Raw genomic sequence first — 22889 nt, forward strand, 5'->3', positions numbered from 1 at the left:
CTCATCTATTATCTATCTATCCCTCTATTCATTCATCCCTCTATCTATCCATCTATCTCTATATCTATCCACCCATTTATCTTTCTAGCTGCTTCCGTTTTTTTGCGGTCCACAAAAAAAAAAAAAACAAAAAAAAAATGGAAGGCACACAGATGCCACACGGACTGTATACAGAACGGAACGGATGTCACACGGATGCATCCGTGAAAAAACGGGAACTTTTTTGCGGATTGCAAAAATGAGACGGTTGTGTGAATGTAGCCCAACTCTGAAATGAAAAAAAAATCTTTGCTACTTTTGACGTTTTCATAGCAGTTTCTCACAGCCCCGCCAAATTGGTTGCAACACCACAGCTCATCTACCTGATGATGAGTTGTAGAGTTGTAGCGTTCCTAAGCCAAAAACCTTACCCCAGCCAGAGACTGGACAGATTTCTGTGGCCCATGAAGGTGCTTGTCACTCCTGATTCATTAAGGGGCGGGCGACTCTTCATGAATGAAGAATGTCTGACTCAAATAAGCCCCCTCTACAAGACCACGCATGAATAATCGCTGGTTTTGATGAATCAGGGCCTTTGTCTTCATAGCAGTATGCGGGCTTGATGTTTGTAGGACATGTTACTTTTCACCACACATTATTTTCTACTTAAGGTGGCTTTACACACTGCAACATCTCAAACGACATCGCTGTAACGTCACCGGTTTTGTGACGTAATAGCGACCTCCCTAGCGACATTGCAGTGTGTGAAACACATCAGCGACCTGGCCCCTGCTGTGAAGTTGTGATCGCTACAAATCGTTCAGGACCATTCTTTGGTCCTTTGTTTCCCGCTGTGCAGCAAAGTCTCAGTGTGTAAAGGGGACTTAAAACACTGGAAACGAGTGATGTGTCACAATATCTGTCAATCACTATTCTCTGTCAGTCGGTCTCTCCCTCTCGGTCTCTATTCTCTCTCTGTCGGTCTGTCACTATCTCTGTCCCTCTCTCACAGTCTGTCGGTCATTTTCCCCTCCTCTCTCATACTCACCGATCCCCGGCGCTGCACGGCTTTCTCACTGCTGCGGCGGCTTTTCCTCTTTTGAAAAAGCCGGCCGCTCATTAAACAATTTCGTATTCCCTACTTTCCCCACCCACAGGCGCCTATGATTGGTTGCAGTGAGACACGCCCCCACGCTGAGTGACAGGTGTCTCACTGCACCCAATCACAGCAGCCGGTGGGTGGGTCTATACTGTTAAGTGAAATAAATAATTAATTAAACCGGCGTGCGGTCCCCCCCCAATTTTAATACCAGCCAGATAAAGCCATACGGCTGAAGGCTGGTATTCTCAGGATTCTCAGCGCTACTCACCGCCGCTCCGGTCAGCTCCACGCAGCAACTGAGGTGAGTAGCGCGATCAGCTGAGCTGTCACTGAGGTTACCCGCGGCCACCGCTGGATCCAGGTAACCTCAGTGACAGCTCAGCTAATCGCGCTATTGCCTTCATTAGCTGCGTGGAGGTGACAGGAGCGGCGGTGTATTCTGCTGCTCCTGTCACCTGCATGCAGCACAGCTGGAAGCGACGCTGGAGGTCCGTGGATTACGCCGGACAAGGAGGGCTTTTTGGGGCTGATTAAATTGGTGATGAGGGAATGTGTTTGTGTTTTTTATTTCTAATAAAGGATGCCAATAACTCCTTATTACCCCGATTTGCCAACGCACCAGGGCAAATCGGGAAGAGCCGGGTACTGTCCCAGAACTGTCGCATATAATGTATGCGGCAATTCTGGGCGGCTGCTAACTGATATTGTTAGGCTGGGGGGCTCCCCATAACGTGGAGCTCCCCATCCTGAGAATATCAGCCTTCAGCCGTATGGCTTTATCTGGCTGGTATTAAAATTGGGGGGGGACCGCACGCCGGTTTAATTAATTATTTATTTCACCGCACAGTATAGACCCGCCCACTGGCTGCTGTGATTGGGTGCAGTGAGACACCTGTCACTCAGCGTGGGGGCGTGTCTCACTGCAACCAATCATAGGCGCCTGTGGGCGGGGAAAGTAGGGAATACGAAATTGTTTAATGAGCAGCCGGCTTTTTCAAAATAGTAAAAGCCGCCGCAGCAGTGTGAATGCCGTGCAGCGCCGCGCCGGGGATCGGTGAGTATGAGAGAGGAGGGAAAAATGACCGACAGACTGTGAGTGAGGGACAGAGATAGTGACGGACCGACAGAGAGAGAATAGAGACCGAGAGGGAGAGACCGACTGACAGAATAGTGATTGACAGATATGACACATCACTCGTTTCCAGTGTTTGACTAGCTAGGTCGTTCTGCAGGTCTGGATCGCTGTTGCGTCGTTGGCCAGGTTTGCCTGTTTGACAGCTCACCAGAGACTCACCAGAGACTTTGTAGCGATCCCGGCCAGGTTGGAATCGCTGGTGGGATCGCTGAAAGTCTCAGTGTGTAAAGGGGCCTTTACACTAGTCATTCAATCTAACTCTGTCCAGTCACAACCAAAGCTCATATTGGTGTCCATTTTATCCTCCTCCTCTTCCGAGAGCCCTAACTTTGTAAATTAAATAAATTGGATATTTGTAAATACTTTGTTGGTGTCGCCATGTTATGTTTCTTTGTAGGACCTGAGAGGGATTGTCTTCTGAGGCAAGCTGCTGTTTTAATTCATAACAATTTGTGGCACACAATGTTTTGATCACATTTTTTTTTATCATTTTGGAAGGTGTGGGAACCGAAAAAAAAAGCACAAATACTGAAGTTTTTTTTCCCGCTCTTTACCATAAAAAAGTTATTTAATTTTATCAAATTAACGGAATTGACTGGGCACGTCTATCGCAAGTTCCATAGTGCAATGGATCACATATAACTCAACTGCAAATGACCGCTAAAATAAAAAAAACATTAATAAGAAAGCAGTTATTGTTTCTAATATGTACGGACCTTAGAATAGCTTTTCTAAGGTCCGTAAATAAATAGCTCAGTTTCCTCTTGTGATTAAAATCAATAGTCTGCCGAGTCCGTAACTCTTATTACATATGCTGGAGTAGGATGATGGGACACATCATAGCAGCAGGAGTGCCTTCAGCAAATTCCGGGACCTCGCAACAAGGCTCTGCCCTGACAAAGGGAAACTTATTTTCTGTAACGAGTATTAATATTTTTTGGTCTGTTTTTTTCCCCATTATACTGTGACGTAACAACATGGTGCTTGGGAGGGATTAGATAAAAAAAAAAAAAAAGGAAACCATACAAATGTGCGATATGAAATGGAGCCCTTGAACAAAAAATAAAAAGCCTGGCAGTTCCTGGGAAAAAAAGTAGACACTTAAGGACGCTTTATAAGCTGCGACATCGCCCCCCCCCCCCCCCGTCGTTTGTGCGTCACAGGCAAATCGCTGCCCGTGGCGAACAATATCGGATGTACAAGTCACACATACTTACCTGCCTAACGACGTCGCTGTGGCCGGCGAACAGCCTCTTTTCTAAGGGGACGGTTCGTGCGGTGTCACAGCGACGTCACACAGCAGGCAACCAATAGAAGCGGAGAGCAGCCGCATGAAGGTCACTCCCACCTCGTTGCCGGACGACGCAGGTAAGCTGTTATTCGTTGTTCCCGGGGTGTCACACGTAGCGATGTGTGCTGCCTCAGGAACGATGAACAACCTGCGTCCCAGAAGATCGACATTTTGAACATGAACGACATGTCAACGATCAACGATGTGGTGAGTATTTTGGATCGTTAGCAGTCGCTCGTATGTGTCACACGCAACGACGTCGCTAACGAGGCTGGATGTGCGTCACGAATTCCGTGACCCCAGCAACATCTTGCTAGCGATGTCGTTGTGTGTAAAGCGGCCTTTAGTTTCAAACCCCTCGTCTCCCCAGCCTACAGTCTGGAAAACAACATACGGATATAAGGGACGTGCATTACAAGAAGTGTTGGCATGGACAAAGTATTCAGCGGCTAAACACTTTAGCACCACTCAATCGTTTTTTTTTTCTTATAATCACACCGCTGTAGTGGTGCTTTAAATCAAAGTCCCATGAGCCTTGTCTTATACTTAGGTTCCACCACCCTCATTCCTTTCCAGCAGCGCTGCAGTCGCTTTGCGCTGAAAAGTCACCTGCTGCCAGCTCCAGTGTTTCGTGGAGAGCGCCGGAGGTCACTCTTCAATACAACTCTATGGAAGCCTCATTCTGACCTCGTTCTGTTGAGGATAAAGAATTGAGTATCCAAAAATACTTAATTCAGCCATTTCATAGACTCAGTTATATAGTTCAGTAGATGTGAACTAACACACATATTTGTGAATGCTTTTGTTTCTTACTAACATGTATATATGTATATTGCATATTCAGTGATTTTTCCTTAGACACAGTATATATCAGCACAAGTAATTTTAAAGATGGCTGCCATTTCCTGTCTACACCCGAGGTGATATACAAAAGAAATTCCTGGAGCCTGGACTGACCAATCCAAGGAGGATGTTCAGATCTCTCTACATCATGAAGCCCTGCCCTGCGATACTTGACTGGACTAAAACTTTTGTTTACACCCCTTTACTGCTCGGTCTAGAACTTTTTTCAAATAATAAATATCACTTGGCCAGAGCCAGTCATGGAGATAGATGTAACTGACTTGCTGTCCAGTTATTTAGTCTCGAAGTGTACTCATGACATTTTAATTTGAAACAGCAGCCAGATCCCGAGAGACCTTTTGAGTCTCACCATCATCATCGTCATTTTAACCTTGACAGTTCTGCCTCTCAAAGAGATGTATAGAGCGCTTGCGACGTAGCTTCTGACTTTCAATCAGTCATCAGAAGTTACGGGTATAAGATGGCGCAACAGGACCGGAGCAGCATTGATAAAGTATGAAAACGCCGGAAGGCGAGAATAAGACGAGGGGGAGGGGATTACATTTAAAGCACCACTACAGAGGGAAGAAAGAAAAAAAGAAATCACGCCACAGGACAAATACAAGACTTGGTATAGGATTCTTGGCTGGGGTCTTTCTTACCTGTACACGAATTTGATTTTCTACTTTAACTAAATGATGCTGCAAATCTTCTTCCAACTCCGCCATCTGTAAGGCTGTTGTCTCCTCAGTCCTACAACATTTATGAACATGGTTTACAATGTAGACCAGGTATGAGAACATCACACTATGACAAAGAGCCAGGAAAAGTACTACGTGTTATATAGCACAGCGTTCACCCTTTGGCCCACATTTATATAAACTGACATCTATTTCTCTAGTTTGAGTGATTTGTGCCAAATTTATTAAAAGGTGCATACCTCCTAAACATTTGGGGCATTTCAAACAGTTTATATCCCCCCAAAAATAAAAAAAATACCCACCATATGCAGGTGGCAAGATCAGCCCAAGTGAAGTAAAAACTATGGCTTACATCAGTTTAAACCAGTTTTCTGCATCCACCAAGCACTAAAAAGATACATGGTGCTCAAAAAAGTGCAAGAATTCAAAACTGTATTAAGCTTCACTTATTTGAAACACAGTACTTGGCTAAAACTGGAAAACGATGCGTTCTTGCTCATTCTGTATAGGGAATGAGCAATAACCCTAAGATATACAAAACCTAAACTCAGAAAATAGCAGAAATTTGGGTGCAAATGTAGATTTTACTTGAGCCCAAAAAATTTATTAAGAGGTATATTTGGTGCAAACATTATTTTTAAAGCCTGGTGTGTAATGGAACTGAACAGCAAAAGAGACACTGAAGTAACATCTCACAGAGTCTACAGGAGAACATCGCCATCTGCTGGCCAAAGAAGGCAGCAGGAACTAAACAACGAAGTTTGCGTTTCCCAGAGGGAAGCATATATAGGAGAAACAGAGGTCAAGTGACAGTTGTAATGCAGTTACTAAATATAAAAGGCCTGGCCAGAGCTGAGAGAGGAGTTGGCGGCAAAACCTGCACCAAGAAGGTTATTTGGCAGCAAAGCTGGCTTACAGCCACCAGTCGAGCATTCAGATGCCGAAGAGGGCCATATGGGATTAAGCATGTAAAGCCATTTGCTTGCTAAAGTTGGACTTGTGGCGTAGAAGATTATAGGGAGGTCATGTTAGGCCTAGTGTGCCAATGGAGAGATATATTCTATTATATACACACGCATAAATATTTTATAATTATATATATTATATACACATACATATACACACACATATACATACACACATCACGTTTTCTTGCTTAACCCCTTAACGACCCGATCGTGTGCCGTTAATCCCCGCCCCCTGCCGTGGGCAGGCGGCGGCGATCTGCGCACATATCAGCTGTTTTCAACAGCTGACATGTGTGCCTGCTAGCCGCGGGTGGAATCGCTTCCACCCGCGGCCACTAACCCCTGACATTTCGCTGACAAAATCTGGCAGCGATATGTATATGGGCGCCGCCATGACAGTTACTTACCCCGCCCCCACCGGAAGTCACGTGACATGATCACGTGACTTTCGGTGGTTGCCATCGTAGCACAGGGTCTTGTGATGATGCCTGCAGCTACGAAGTTTCACTTTCGTTTTCACCCGGCTCGGAGCAGGGTGAAACAGGAAGTGACTATCTGCTGTTTACAGCTGTATAGCTGTGATCAGCAGATAGATAAGAGCGATCGGATTGCTGATCGCTATAGCCCCCTAGGGGGACTAGTAAAATAATAAAAAAAAAAAAAGTAAAAATAAAGTTTAAAAAAAAAATAAAAGAAACCTTAAAGTTCAAATCAGCCCCCTTTCACCCCATTAAAAATTAAAGGGTTAAAAAAATACACACATTTGGTATCGTCGCGTTCAGAAATGCCCGATCAAAATATAAAATCAAGTAATCTGATCAGTAAATGGCGTAGTGGCAAAAAAATTCCAAACGCCAAAATTACGTTTTTTGGTTGCCGCAAACTTTGCGCAAAATGCAATAACAGGCGATCAAAACGTAGCATCTGCGCAAAAATCATACCGTTAAAAACATCAGCTCAAGACGCAAAAAATAAGTCGTCAGTGAGTCTCACATCCCGAAAAATGAGAACGCTACGGGTGTTGGTAAATGTCGCAAAACGTGTGCCACTTTTTTTTGGACAAGCTTGTGAATTTTTTTTAACCCCTTAGATACAAGTAAACCTATACATGTTTGGTGTCTACAAACTCGCACTGACCTCAGGCATCACATAGATACATCAGTTTTACCATATAGTGAACACAGTGAATAAAATATCCCAAAAACTATTGCACGATCACACTTTTTTTGCAATTTTTTCGCACTTGGAATTTTTTTGCCATTTTCCAGTACACTATATGTTAAAACTTATGGTTTCATTTAAAAGTACAACTCGTCCCGCAAAAAACAAGCCCTCATATGGCAAGATTGATGGAAAAATAAAAAGTTACGGCTCTCGGAAGAAGGGGAGCAAAAAACAAAAAGGCAAAAACGGAAAGTGCCCGGGGGCTGATTATATGCAACTGATCAGTTGATTGTAGCTGTGCCTTTTGCCAACTGTGATTGGATTTGTTCGCTTTGAATGTCTGTACCAAGTTGTGCCCACTCATCCCTATCATATCATTGTCCCGTACAATAAAAACCTGTTAAGAGTTACGACCGAGTCGCCTTTCCTGCATTGTTGCATCTGGCCCCATTTTACAGGTGTGAAATGCCAGTCTTAATAATTCTGTAACAATGTGGGCAAGATTAGCAGACTAAGGCTAGTTTCACAGTTGCGTTGAATGGCATCCGTTGCAACGGATGTGTTGCATATAGTAGCACAACAGATGCAACGGATGCTGCAAAACAACGGAATCCGTTTTGGTTTTTTTTGTTTTTTTTACCGGCGGCAGACTATTGTGAACGATCAGCTGATCGCTCCCAGTAGCCGGGTGATCAGCTGATCGCTCCCAGTAGCCGGGTGATCAGCTGATCGCTCGGCCGCCGAGAATGTGTGCGGGGGGCGGAACACACACGCGGAGTGGAGTGCGGGAGGGGGCAGAGCAGAGCGGGGAAGTGTCGGGCTCCCTGCACACGTGGCCAGGGTAAAGGCTGCTTTACACGGTACGACCGATTGTGCGATTTCACAATCGATCGTACCCGCCCCCGTCCTTTTTGCGTCACGGGCAAATCGCTGCCCGTGTCGCACAAAGTCAGTAACCCCCGTCACACGTACTTACCTCTCGTGCGACCACGCTGTGGGCGGCGAACGTCCACTTCCTGGAGTGGGAGGGACGTTTGGAGTCACAGCGACGTCACACGGCCGCCGGCCAATGGAAGCGGAGGTGCGGAGATGAGCGGGACGTAAACATCCCGCCCACCTCCTTCCTTCACATAGCCGGCGGCGGCCACGTGACGCAGGTGAGCTGCTGTTCATCGTTCCCGGGGTGTCACACGGAGCGACGTGTGCTACCCCGGAAACGATGAACAACTAAATTAAACGATATTATGGAACCTAGCGAGCAGTACCCGACTCACGATTTGTGAGCGATACTGTGTCGCTAGGAGGTGTCACACAGGCCGGCATCGCCAGCGATGCCGGATGTGTGTCACAAAAACCGTGACCCCGACGATCTATCGCATGATAGATTGTCTGGTGTAAAGCAGCCTTAAATATTGGGTAAAGCACTTTCCTTGGTTACCCGATAGTTATCTTGGTTACGAGTGCAGGGAGCCAGAGAGAGCATGTGCAGTGAAATCCTAAGGATTCCGCTGCTCAAAAAAACGTTACATGCTGCGTTCTTTTCTCCCGCTGGGCGGAAGCAACGGAGCGTCGCCCAGCGGAAGCAACGCAGGTCCTTTTGGCACAATCAGTCATCCATACAAGTCTATGGGAAATAGCGGAATCCGTTAACGGATTTCGCTGTTTTCCAAAAGGGCGGATTGTGACGGAAGGAAAACAACGCAAGTGTGAAAGTACCTTAATAAATCCCTGCATACGTATATTGTTCTGGATCGCTGTAATGAACCAAAGCATATGAGGTCTCACAGGACATATGCAGCAGACTTTGGCTTGAGGTATCATTATCCCTCACTTCTCCAGTTTCCAGAATGACTTCACGGATGGAAGCTTGCAATTTGGATGCTTTTGTTCAGAATTTTTCATTCAAATTAAAGACGAAAAATATACACTTTTCAATTAAACAACACACTAGGGATTGATATGGAGGCAGAGTATTTCTAAGCAGTGTGCCCCCGTGTCCTGTTTTCATGCTGAGCCGCGGACATTACATCCTGTATAACGTGCCTCACGGTGTCCTATTGTCAGATCCCTTGCAAACCCAGTCTATTATAGCCATGGTTACTGAGACAGAAAACAGAGGTTACAATACTGACGCCAGGTTCAGGTTTTTCAGAAACAAACCTTTTCAGAATGGATTCCAATTTTTCAGTGTTTAGCCGCTGAGCACGGAAGTCATAAGACATGTTCTCAAGCAGTTTTTCATATTGCTCAAGGAGGCCGGGTACAGACACCCCCTGAATGTCCTGGTGTAGGCTCCATAGCTGCTCTCTGGTTTCTCTGGAAAATAGAACAAATAGATTGAAAAGGTTAACACGGAGTAATAAATCTGTCTTCCTGCAGAATTAGGGGTTACATCACTTTAGTCCAAAGAAACAACGGTGATAGACGAGTACAAATAACACAAAACGTTTCTACATTTTCCTGTACGGAACATTTCCTTTACAGTTATCAAAATTATAAAACCTATTTTCGCCCTGGCAAGTTTACTAAAGATCAGATTCGTCATATGCGAGCACGCTTGGGGATCTATCTTTCTATGCCAACATTTAGAAAGTAGTTGTACTTTTAGAAACTTATGACATCACGGAAATATCAGAAATGTCGAGCGGTGGGGATTTGGCAGCTTAAACTCTCACCAATCACTAAAACAATAGGGGCAGAGTTGCCCGAGACTGAAGACACTCCATAGATATATATATACATAGACATATATTAAGCAGATTTCCTATCTTCGAGAACAAAAGGACTCAGCGAAGTGCTTCTGCTCCTCCATTTCAGTGATTCGTTCTCACCAGCCGGACCCCAAAGATCAAAACCTCTAATGTCTCTGTGATGTGTCAAATGTTTTCTAAAACTGCTGTTACATTTTAAGATGCACAAACAGCTATCAAAGAAGTATTTCTCCCGACACTTACATACAAATGAAAGCAGGGTTTCCCTGAGCATACATGTGTTTTCAAAGGAGGGAGAGGAATAAGCCTCTGCCGCACAACTCGGGCAATGGCTTATATCCATTGAGAACAAAGGATTGGGCATGATGAAATTCAACATGCCCAATCCTTCTTTAGGCCTGTGACACACATCCGTGTCGCCGGCACGTGTTTGTCATTTTTTACACGTACTGGCGGCACGGAGACACGTTAAGCAATGCTACCCTATTGTAGCAGGCACACACACGTAAAACCACACGGAACGTGTGTCCGTGTGTGTTTGTACGTGTGTGCGTTTTTCAAAGCGCTGACATGCCAGTGTTTTCTCCCGCAGCACGGGTGTCACACGGCCCGCACCCGTACCACACGGGTGTAGTGTGGATGCGGTCCAGTGTGACACGCGCCGGAGAAAACACACGTGTCAGTGAAAAAAAAACAAACAAACAACATTTACTCACCTTCTCCAGCCCTCCTGTCTCTGCCGCTGCTGCCTCTTGCTGCCGACCGCCGCTCATTATGCTTATTGAATATTCACTTCACTGCCTCGCAGCAGCAGCAGCGGAGAGACGGCAGGGCTGGAGACCGAGGATCAGCACCACGGACAGCAGCGCGGACAGCAGGAAGGACCAGGTGAGTATGTTAATTACTGGTTCTACGTGTGCTATCGCGGATAGCACACGTAGAACACACGTGTCCCGCACGTACCAGAGACACGTACTTACCTGCACGCAACACGCAGGGGAAATACGTGTCTCTCTGCACGTGCGTGATTTTCACGTGAATGTGGCAGAGGCCTTAGAAGGGAGAGTTGAGAGCCCCCTCCCCTTTGGAAGGAAGAGTTGAGAGCCCCTGTATTGTCCTGTGTAGCACTGGGTCTTGGACAACATCTATATAACATGTGAAAGTTTGCATACTGTAAATGGATTACTTTTATGGAAGGACCACATGGCGACTGAAATTTACTCAGTGCTCCAGCTACATCGTGGTGCCACAGAAGTGAATGAGGTCGCGACAAGCAAGTCACAAAAAATGTAAGTCTAATTTTTAGGACTTGCTTGTCAGGGGTAGTGTTGGTGTCGCAATGCTACCACATTCACTTGTATAGTGGCAATGTATCGGTATAATTGAGTGAACTGGTACATAAAGGCTGTGACAGCAACGCTCATCGTGTAGCCCTCACCAAAACTGGACAGTCTCCGTGCAGAACTAGAAAATATATTGGTTTAATAAAATTTACAGCTGATGAATACATCAGATGGAAAAACGGGCCTTGTGACAGCAAGTCTTGGCGGTCTGGAAGCGCCCACGGTTGTCCCACCGTGAGATGCCACAGATCCGGGTACCACGACCGCCTCGGCCAGTCTGGAGCGACGAGAATGGCGCGACGGCAGTCGGATCTGATCTTGCGTAACACTCTGGGCAGCATCGCCAGAGGAGGAAACACATAAGGCAGTCGAAACTGCGACCAATCCTGAACTAACGCTTCCGCCGCCAGAGCTCTGTGATCCTGAGACCGAGCCATGAATGCCGGGACTTTGTTGTTGTGCCGTGACGCCATGAGATCGACGTCCGGCGTTCCCCAGCGGCGACAGATCTCTCGAAACACTTCTGGGTGTAGAGACCATTCCCCCGCATCCATGCCCTGACGACTGAGAAAATCTGCTTCCCAGTTTTCTACGCCCGGGATGTGAACTGCGGAGATGGTGGAGGCTGTGGCTTCCACCCACTGCAGAATTTGCCGGACTTCCTGGAAGGCTTGACGACTGCGAGTGCCGCCTTGGTGGTTGATGTATGCGACGGCAGTGGCGTTGTCCGACTGGATACGGATCTGCCTGCCCTCCAGCCACCGATGGAAAGCCAATAGGGCTAGATACACTGCCCTTATCTCCAGAACATTGATCTGAAGGGAAGACTATCGGAGTCCAGGTCCCTTGAGCCCTGTGGTGGAGAAAAACCGCTCCCCACCCTGACAGGCTCGCGTCCGTGGTGACCACAGCCCAGGTTGGGGGTAGGAAGGATTTTCCCTGCGATAGAGAATTGGGAAGGAGCCACCACTGAAGAGACGTCTTGGTTGCAAGGGAAAGAGAGACTTCCCTGTCGAGGGAAGCCGACCTCCTGTCCCATTTGCGGAGAATGTCCCATTGGAGTGGCCGCAGATGGAATTGCGCGAACGGCACTGCCTCCATCGCTGCCACCATCTTCCCCAGGAAGTGCATGAGGCGCCTTAAGGGGTGTGACTGACCCCGAAGAAGAGATTGCACCCCTGCCTGCAGAGAAAGCTGTTTGTCCCGCGGTAGCTTGACTACCGCTGACTGTGTATGAAACTCCATCCCGAGGTAAGTCAGTGATTGGGTCGGTGTCAACTTGGATTTCGGGAAGTTGATGATCCACCCGAACTGCTGGAGAGTCGCCAGAGCGACGGTAAGGCTGTGTTGACACGCCACCCGAGAAGGGGCCCTGACTAGGAGATCGTCTAAGTAGGGAATCACCGAGTGGCCCTGAGAGTGTAGGACCGCCACAACGGATGCCATGACTTTGGTGAAAACCCGTGGGGCTGTCGCCAGGCCGAAAGGCAATGCCACGAACTGAAGGTGTTCGTCCCCGATGGCGAAACGCAAGAAGTGTTGATGCTCGGGTGCGATCGGCACGTGGAGATAAGCATCCTTGATGTCGATCGATGCTAGGAAGTCTCCTTGTGACATCGAGGCGATGACCGAGCGGAGAGATTCCATCCGAAACCGTCTGGTTCTCACATGTCTGTTGAGTAGTTTGAGGTCCAGAACGGGACGGAATGATCCGTCCTTTTTTGGCACCACGAACAAGTTGGAGTAAAAGCCGCGACCACGTTCCTGAAGGGGAACGGGGATCACAACTCCTTCTGTCTTCAGAGCGTCCACTGCCTGAAAAAGTGCGTCGGCCTGAGCGGGGGGCGGAGAGGTTCTGAAGAAACGAGCCGCAGGACGAGAGTTGAACTCTATCCTGTAACCGTGAGACAGAATGTCTCTCACCCATCGGTCTTGAACATGTGGCCACCAGGCGTCGCCAAAGCGGGAGAGCCTGCCACCGACCAAGGATGCGGCTAGGGGATGCCGAGAGTCATGAGGAGGCCGCCTTGGAGGCAGTGCCTCCTGCGGCCTTTTGGGGGCGTGACTTGGACCGCCACGCATAGGAGTTCCTCTGGCCTTTCTCCGGCCTGCTGGACGAAGAGGATTGGGGCTTGGCGGAGGGACGAAAGGACTAAAACCTCGATTGTATTTTCCGTTGCTGAGGTCTCTTAGGTTTGGATTGGGGTAAGGAGGAGTCCTTTCCCTTGGATTCCTTAATAATCTCATCCAATCGTTTGCCAAACAAGCGGTCGCCAGAAAACGGCAAACCGGTTAAGAACCTCTTGGAGGCCGAGTCTGCCTTCCATTCGCGCAGCCACATGGCCCTGCGGACTGCCACAGAGTTAGCGGATGCCACAGCTGTACGGCTAGCAGAGTCTAGGACTGCGTTCATGGCGTAGGAAGAAAAAGCTGACGCTTGAGAAGTCAAAGACGCAACTTGCGGAGCAGAATTACGTGTGACAGCATTAATCTCAGCCAGACAAGCTGAGATAGCTTGGAGTGCCCACACGGCTGCAAAGGCCGGGGCAAAAGACGCGCCCGTGGCCTCAATTGTCTGGGTCTCCCAATGGAGCGACAAAGAAATATTGGTTTAATAAAATTTACAGCTGATGAATACATCAGGTTACTAGTAATACATGTGAATCAGACAGCTCACTCCTCCATTAATAAAACGACTATGAAAGTAAGGATTTTATACCACGTCAGCATAATGGAGCTACTAAATCCAGTCTGAAATGCACATGGTCTATAAAACAGGATTGATTCTTCTCCATCCATATACCTGCTGCAGAGACAAACTGCAAACATTCCTGCACTATATCTACAGCCAGGCCTTGGGCACCATGTGACATTGCTCTGTAATTGCTGGATGCTTTGAAGGTTACACGATCCTCAGCTATGAGTAGATTAATAACATCTATTTATACAGGTCTTCTGTGATTTCAGAGATATAAAAATCCTGTAGGAAATTACACTGTTGGCAGAGTGTGTTAATTGCCAAAAACTGCACGCTGCTTACAAGCCGAATGTAGAATTAATAAACCTGGATTATGAGCGAATAAACACTGTAAAAAGCATGACTCTAGCAGCCGAGACTGGGAGCGCGAGGAATGTGGGCGATGGCACTTTCCTTTTATCTTCTACAAACAGGTGTAACTCTTAAGACCAGTTTTACACTGCTCCGACACTGTCACAAATACCCACTGACATCTCCGTGAATGTTTGCAGTCTAGGTGGAGAATTAATACTGTGACTTTTCTATGACCTATGACTAAGCCTGACTGGCCCTGGTCCAATGTACTTTGTCACACAAGATCCAGTCACTGGTAAATTACTTGGTGCAAGCGCAGACCCCCTTCTTGTGGAAGTGTAATGCGCTTACTGTGGTGTGCTGATGTACAAATGAGCTGACATACTGATCGCCACATTCTTGGTCATATACTCATGGCATCACCAACTTGCATTATTCTACAATATAATATGCTTACTGGCAACAGTGTTTTGTACATCCACATAATAGATCTATACTAAGCTTTAGTTTTGGGCATATGATAACATTACATGGCCATAGTTCTCATCTGCTGCCGATGGACGGCAAGCAGCTATACATACATCACTGAGGCTTAGTTAAAAGCGCACCAATCATCAGGATCTTCCTATATAACCTACAGCCAGTGCTATACTGGCACTATGAGGCTGATTCTATACATACCATTAGTTGTCAGCTCGGACGTATAGGTTTTGAAACACAAGCAAGTAAAGCTTGTAAAATTAAGTTTGATTGACAGCAGCTGCAGCAGCTGAGGTGGGGTTTGATAGTGATTCCCACTCCCCTGTCTGTCCATCTTCCCCCCATTAATTTATGCTAATTCCATTATAGAAGGTGTTTTACTAATGGTTGTGGCTATAAATCATGGTGGCTATAAGGACCTGTGCTGACATCATACCCATGTGACTAGAAGGGGCGAGGCCTCGGCCAACATAGCTGATACCAGGAAGCAACATTATCTTTCCGCTGGCCTCGCACCGCCCCTTCTAGTCACATGGGTATGACATCAGCAAGGTCCTTCTAGGAACCATGATTTATAGGCACAACCTTCAATAATAGAATTAGCATAAATAATAAATAGGAGAAACAACAGACGGGGGGGAATCTTTATGAAAACCCACCCCAGCTATTATCTGCTCTACAGCTGCTGCCAATCAAAAAAACTGTTCATTTTATAAGCTTTACTTTCTTGTGTTTCAAAAGCTATGTATAGAATCACTCTGATGCCAGTATAGCACTGGCTTTAGGTTCTATAGGAAAAGCCTGGCGATTGGTGCGCTTTAATGCACACGGAGGATCTGGCCGAGACGTGTGCAAGGTTACTAGTATATAGCAGAATTATGATGGCTACCTTGCCTGTTGAGAAGTTTTGAGACAACAAATGATCATTTACTAACTCAAGTATGCCGACACAAAAGGACCATTCAAACCAAGCACAGGCAATGTGGCTGCACCTATCCACCAACTTGTTTTCCCATCTGTCCCAGACCCATCTAAGGTGCCGGTAAAGCCACAGCTGTCAATCAAGGAAGAGGAAGGCTGAGATAGATGTAAGACAAGTGTAGAAGACGGTGTACAGAACTGTCTGTCCATGTCAAGGTTGCACTGAGCACTTATGTTTGGTTAAACAGTCATTTTGACCTGAGGAATAAGAAAAATTAAGCCAATCTCAGAAGTAGTAGTGCTGGATGTACCAAGGATTTGATATTTTCAGAAATTAGAAAACTGAAAGTTAAAAAAAACAAAAAAAAAAAAAAAAACAAAACACAGCAAACCTCTCTTAATTATAATGGAGCATGAAGACCTATTGAGCATTGACAGTACACTGCTCACAAATGTATTCACTTAGGCTAGGTTCACACTTCCGTTAAATTGTATCAGTCACAATCCGCTGCTCTGGTAAACTACGGAATCCGTTTAGCGGATTCCGTTGTTCCCATAGACTTGTATGAGCGGCGGATTGTGACTGATGATGCTGCGTTGCATCCTCTGCCCGACTGATCAGTCGTGGAACGACTGACCGCGGGGCGGAAGGAGCGCAGCCTGTAACGTTTTTTGAGCAGCGCAATCCGTAGGATTTCGCTGCGCATGCTCTTTCTGGCTCCCTGCACACCATAACCAGGATACACATCGGGTTACTAAGCAATGCGCTTTGGTTAGTTACCCGATATTTACACTGGTTACATGAGCAGGGAGCCAGCACTAAGCGGTGCACGCTGGTAACCAGTGTAAATATTGGGTAACCAAGCAAAGTGCTTTGCTTTTAGTTACCCGATATTTACCCTGGATACGTGTTCAGGGAGCCCGACACTTTCCCGCTCGGCTCCGCCCCCTCCCGCACTCCGCATGTATACATACACACACACACACACACACACACACACACACACCTGTCCCCAGCCCTGCAGTCCCCGCGGCACTGACGTCCTCAGCGCCACGGCCCCGCTCGGCTCCACCCACCTCGAACTCCGCCCCACGCACAGAACAGAGTCCGACAATGAATTCTGTTCCTTGTCATCCGTTGTACAACGCATCAGTCACATGCGTCAAGCAACGCATGTGACTGATGCAGAACAACGGAAATGTGAACTTAGCCTTACATGCCACAGGACTGACAACTAAAACTTTAATATAAAGCCAGTGACTCCCTCCTGGGCCAGGATTACAGGAAAGAGTAAGGTGACATTTGCACGGGGCACAGTGGAGGAACAGATGTGTGCACTGCCCTATGATGAGGCGCTATCTGAGAGCAGCATCCTGTATTGCTTAGAGCACTGAATGGGGTTAGGAATCTGTAATAAAAAAATGTCAATTATTCAAACACCTAGCCAAAGGAATCTAGTTCTGGGTGCAATCCCACCCCATACCATGCATGTCACAGCTAAGAATGTGTCTAGTACACTTTCACATTACATGAGACTGCAACAGGCAACATATTTATCAGTGGATAGGATTAGTTACACTTTTTTGTAATAATACACCAGAAAGAAGTAAAAGACCTTGTAGTTCTTCAGCCATGCATTGCATAGAATACTACTGTAAGATGAGAAAGAATTAAGCATACAAGTACCACAGAAACACTAGCACGTGGCCACTCCTGTTTGTGAATATCCAATTTACAAATGTCTCCTAAAGTTTGAGGTCGCTCTATCACATATGATCGATACTTTTCAAGAAGTAAAAAGGAGCCAAAAATATTTTACTGCCGTATTTCTAATGACATATTTGAGGCACATGCTTTTTTTTAATAAAAGCTCTGTCCTTTAACAGAAGGAGTCTATAGTCCTGTATAGCCTATAAGACGACTCTGCACTGTCAAAATTTTGACAGATTACTGAGGATACAGTTTTTAATTATATCAGAGACATCATCCTCTCTCATTCTCGGAGACCCCCTTTAAATTCAGCTGGATATCATCAGAGATTTGTGTCTGGGTGTGTACTTCTTCCACTGTATGAAGTTGACCAATCATAAGCAGACAGCATCATGCAGGAGAAAAGAACACGCCCCCTTCGCACAATGATCTCTGCAGCTACTGTATAGATACATATCTCAGCTCTGCTGTATCATTACAAATACTGCCAGATATCATTTCACAGTACTGTCAGCTCTCACCCTCCCCACACACACTGACTGGGGTGATATCAGATCTGGAACAGTTTATTTCAAGGGGCATTTACTTTGTCCCCTGCATTACAGATCTGTGTAACATCCAGTTAAACTAAAACAAATTATAACGTATTACAACTGTAATGCTAAGCCAGCATCTGTAAGTGTGGGGGGAGAGCAGTTATAGTCACTTCTCACTATGCACTGAGTGGTGATTGAAACCTTGCCGGCAGCTCTTCGATGACTGAAAGACTAAAGCAGGCTTTACACGCTACGATATATCAAACGATATGTCGTCGGGGTCACGTCGTAAGTGACGCACATCCGGCATCATTTGACATATCGTAGCGTGTAACAGCTACGAGCGAGTGTGAACGAGCAAAAATACTCACCTTATCGTTGCTCGTTGACACGTCGCTCATTTTCTATAGATCGAACGTCCGGTTGTTCATTGTTCCCGAGGCAGCACACAGCGCTCCGTGTGACACCCTGGGAACGATGAACACAGCTTTCCTGCGTCCCGCCGGCAATGCGGAAGGAAGGAGGTGGGCGGGATGTTATGTCCCGCTCATCTCCGCTTCTATTGGCCGGCCGCTGTGTGACGTTGCTGTGACGCCGAACGTCCCTCCCCCATCAGGAAGAGGATGTTCGTCACCCACAGCGAGGTTGTTTGGAAGTTAAGTACGTGTGACGGGGGTTATAACATTGTGCGACATGGGCAACATTGCCTGTGCCGCACAAACGATGGGGGCAGGTGCGATCGCACGATTAATTGCAGCGTGTAAAGCAGGCTTTAAGCTGCAGGGAGGAATAAAGATCATTTCCTCCAGGTAGCGAAGTCTGGCAACCAGGGAGTTTCAGAACGCCATTAACCTGCAGGTTTAAAGTATTTTTCTTACATGACAGGTTACCTTTAATAACACTCAGATTTCTTGAGGGAGGTGGCAGAAATTTTTTGTTCAATTTGCTGCTTATCGGGATAAATTGAAGAATTCACCATTTTACTACTTCGCCTCTGACAAATTTAAAAAAAAAAAAAAAAAAAAACAACTATATTCCATGGACTAGTGCTGAGCACATAGTTGTATCTAGCATTCAGATGTTTTAAAGAATTATGTCCTCTCCATCATGGCTAGTATCTCTCCATGTTCTTCACTCTATGGTCTGGACTCCACTGGATCGCCGACAGCGGAGTACGGTATATCTATTGTCTCCTATCCCTTGACCTCTACATAACATGGAGCCGCGGCAGCCGCTTATTCTAGGCTTCTACAGGAGTTGTGCCTCTCAATGCAATCAGGGGAGCGCATCCCCCTCACATATTCTCCCATTTGCATACAGTTAAGACCCTATTGCGCTCTTTGTCTTTCCATCCTCCTGCACATTGCTACACTTGTGATGCAGCATTTACACTGGCAGATCTACAGCTGTTAAATGACCTCCGATCAGCGACATCTAAGGATCACTTTAGATAAGCCAACTGCACTACAAGCACACAGAAGCATTAATATGATTGCTCCATGCACATAAAATATTGTCCAAATCTCTTGGTACCGAATGATGGGCTGCAAGTAACAATGATTATTAAGAATGCTTAAAACTTACCGTATTTCTTGCAGCGAACATTTAGCAGCCTGTTTTGACTGGATTACAAAAAAATGCCCATTCCTGAAATTTGTCCAGTGTGAACGCACCCTTATTGAATAAATATTCAAGATTTTGGCACTTTGAGATTAAAATATGACTTTGGCACATAATTTGTCATCTGTAAGGTAAAACTGCGACAGTTCAAACAAAAGTGTTGATTGGGAATAGGTCAGTCTCATTTGGTGGCAAATTGGACAACCCTTTCGTAGATGAAACTATGCCCCATGGAGAAGAAAACCAGCATATACTCAACTCCTGGACCGGTGCCATTCATTCAATGTCAGCGCTCATGTGTCATAGCAATCAGTGGCTGCCGACTTCACTCTAATGGCAGTCCTCCAAGACGACATAATATGCGGTTTTTATTTTGCAAGGGACATGGTTTCACTTGAGAAGAGGTTTTACAAAGTAGTGGATAACAATACTAAAGGCCCCGTTACACGCAACGACGTATCTAACGATATACGGATTCCGTGACGCACATCCGGCGTCGTTAGCGACGTCGTTGTGTGTAACAGCTCGAGCGAGTGTTAGTGATCAAAAATACTCACCTTATCGTTGATCGTTGACACCTCGTTCATTTTCATAAAATCGTTGCTGTTGCAGGACGCTGGTTGTTCGTCGTTCCTGCGGCACCACACATCGCTACGTGTGACACCACAGGAACGAGGAACTACCTCATACCTGCGGCCGCCCGCAATGAGGAAGGAAGGAGGTGGGCGAGATGTTCGGACCGCTCATCTCCGCCCCTCCGCATCTATTGGGCAGTCGCTTAGTGACGCCGAACGAACCGCCCCCTTAGAAAGGAGGCGGTTCGCCAGCAACAGCGATGTCACTATACACGCAAGTCCTGTGTGATGGGTGTAAGCGATGTGCGCCACGGGTAGCGATTTGCCCGTGACACACAACCGACGGGGGCAGGTACGCTCCTTAGCGATATCGCTGCGTTTTTAGAGTACAACAGCAAAAAAAGAAAACAAACACCACATTAGATGCAGGATATGCTCAGTGTCAGTATAAGCACACAATACCCTCAGCAAATATTGACTTGTGTAATCTGCGGATTCAACCCAACTTTATTATTTAACTAGAAATAGGCCCAATGCTATCGTATTTGGAGTGCGGTGAAATCAACATCTGTATGCTTAGTGGTGCTCACAGGAGCAGTGGCGAGTGGGTCTGGGGGCATACAGATTTGGTGGGGGGCTGTAGGCATACAGATCTGGTGAGGGGAGCATGGGGCATACAGATCTGATTAGGGGGATGGAGGCATACAGTTCTGGTGAGGTGGGCTGGGGGGCTAGGGGCATACAGATCTGGTGGGGGGGGGGGGCGGGGTTGATATCCCCTGCTGTAATGTCCCCCACTGTGATGTCGCCATTGTATAGTAAAGTGCCCTGTCCTTAATGTCCCGTGCAGTAATGTCTCCATTGTTTAATAATGTGCTCCTGCTGGTTCCCTTCTGTCCCCTATTATGCCGGTGTTTACACACAATAAAAGATACTCACCTTTCTCCTCCGTCCCTGCGGAGTCTCCAGCTGCTTCTTGAAGTCCTCAGGCACACAGACCTCTCTGCCGCTGCAGGAAGTTGTCATGGCTTTACTACAGTTGAATGCTTTACGGCACCACAAAGCATTCAACTGCAGTAAAGCGCTGACAGCAGAAGCGGCGGCGGCCCCGGACAGGTGAGTATGCAGCAGTGTGTGTATGTGTGTGAAGACGTGTGTGTGTATGTGTTCAGTGTATACATGCATGTGCGCTATGTGTATATATGTGCGTGTGTGTGTGTGTGTGTGTGTGTTTACATACATTTCATTAGTATTTGGTACCATTGCCCTTAAACTGTATAACTTGGGTGAAATGTTTGGGATATCCTTTCACAGGCTTCTCAATAATTGGTAGGAATTGGGGCCTATACCTCCTGACAGAACAGGGGTAACTGAGCCATGTGTATAATGAGTATAAGTCACATTGCTCGCACCTACCTTTTCAGTTTTAGGCCGCTTTACACGCTACGACATCGCTAATGCAATGTCGTTGGGGTTACGGAGTTTGTGACGCACACCCGGCCGCATTAGCAATGTTGTAGCGTGTGACACCTATGAGCGATTTTGAATCGTCACAAAAACATTCAAAATCGCTCATCGGTGACAGGGGGGTCCATTCTCAATTATGCTGCTGCAGCGTGTACAATGTAGTTCTTCGTTCCTGCGGCAGCACACATCGCTCCGTGTGACGCCACAGGAATGAGAAACCTCTCCTTACCTGCCGCCGCCCGCAATGCGGAAGGAAGGAGGTGGGCAGGATGTTACGTCTCGCTCATTTCCGCCCCTCCACTTTGATTGGGCGGCCGCGTAGTGACGTTGCTGTGACGCCGCACGGACCGCCCCTTAGAAAGGAGGCGGTTTGCCGGTCACAGCGACGTCGCTAGGCAGGTAAGTACTTGTGACGGGTCTGGGCGATGTTGTGCGCAGCGATTTGCCCGTGTCGCACAACCGATGGGGGCGGGTACCCACGCTAGCGATATCGGTACCGATATCGCAGCGTGTAAAGTGGCCTTTAGTCCATAAATGTTCAATAGGATTGAGATCAGGGTTTTGTGATGGCCACTCAAACATTGACGGTTATCCTTAGGCCACTTTGTAACTAGTTTGGCAGTATGCTTTGGGTCAATGGCCATTTTGAAGACCCATTTCTGCCCAAGCTTTAAGTTCCTGGCTGATGCCTTGAAATGTTGCTTCAGTATTGCCACAATCTTCCTTCCTCATGATGCCATCTATTTTGTGAAGTGCACCAGTCCCTCCTGCAGCAAAACAACCCACAATCTGATGCTGCCACCCCCGTGTTTCACAGTTGGGATGGTGTTCTAAGGCTTCAGAGCTTCTGCCTTTTTCCTCTAAACAGAGTGATGGTCATTATGGCAAAACAGTTCAATTTCAGTTTTTTGTCAGACCACAGGACAGGTCTCCAAGAAATAAAGGTCTTGGTTCCTGTGTCCATTGCAACCATTAATCTGGCTTTTTTTAAGTTTCTTTTGGAGTAATGGCTTCTTTTTGGTAGAGAAGCCTTTTAGCCCATGCTGATACAGTACTCGTTTCACTGTGGATAATGACACAATCTTACCAGCTTCCACCAGCATCTTCACAAGGTCTTTCCCTTTTGTTCTTTGGTTGATAAGCAGATGTCTGACCAAAGCACATTCATCTCTGGTGCACAGAACCAGTCTCCTTCCTGAGCGGTATGATGGCTGGACAATACATTCCCATCTTGTTTGTACTTGCGTATAATTGGTTGTACCGATCAACGGGGCACCTTCAGGTATGTGG

At 46.7% G+C, this 22889-nt stretch overlaps 1 protein-coding gene across 1 annotated transcript in view; it reads right to left on the minus strand.

Annotated features, from left to right (window-relative positions):
* Window positions 1–22889, minus strand: part of LOC142303965 (ras and EF-hand domain-containing protein-like) — a 93031-nt gene that overhangs the window by 63551 nt on the left and 6591 nt on the right. Inside the window, 2 exon segments of the mRNA XM_075345886.1 lie at window positions 5013–5103; window positions 9344–9499. Of these exon segments, the coding sequence (XP_075202001.1) occupies window positions 5013–5103; window positions 9344–9499 (247 nt within the window).

Source organism: Anomaloglossus baeobatrachus, chromosome 4 (assembly GCF_048569485.1).
Source record: "Anomaloglossus baeobatrachus isolate aAnoBae1 chromosome 4, aAnoBae1.hap1, whole genome shotgun sequence".
NCBI lineage: Eukaryota > Metazoa > Chordata > Amphibia > Anura > Aromobatidae > Anomaloglossus > Anomaloglossus baeobatrachus.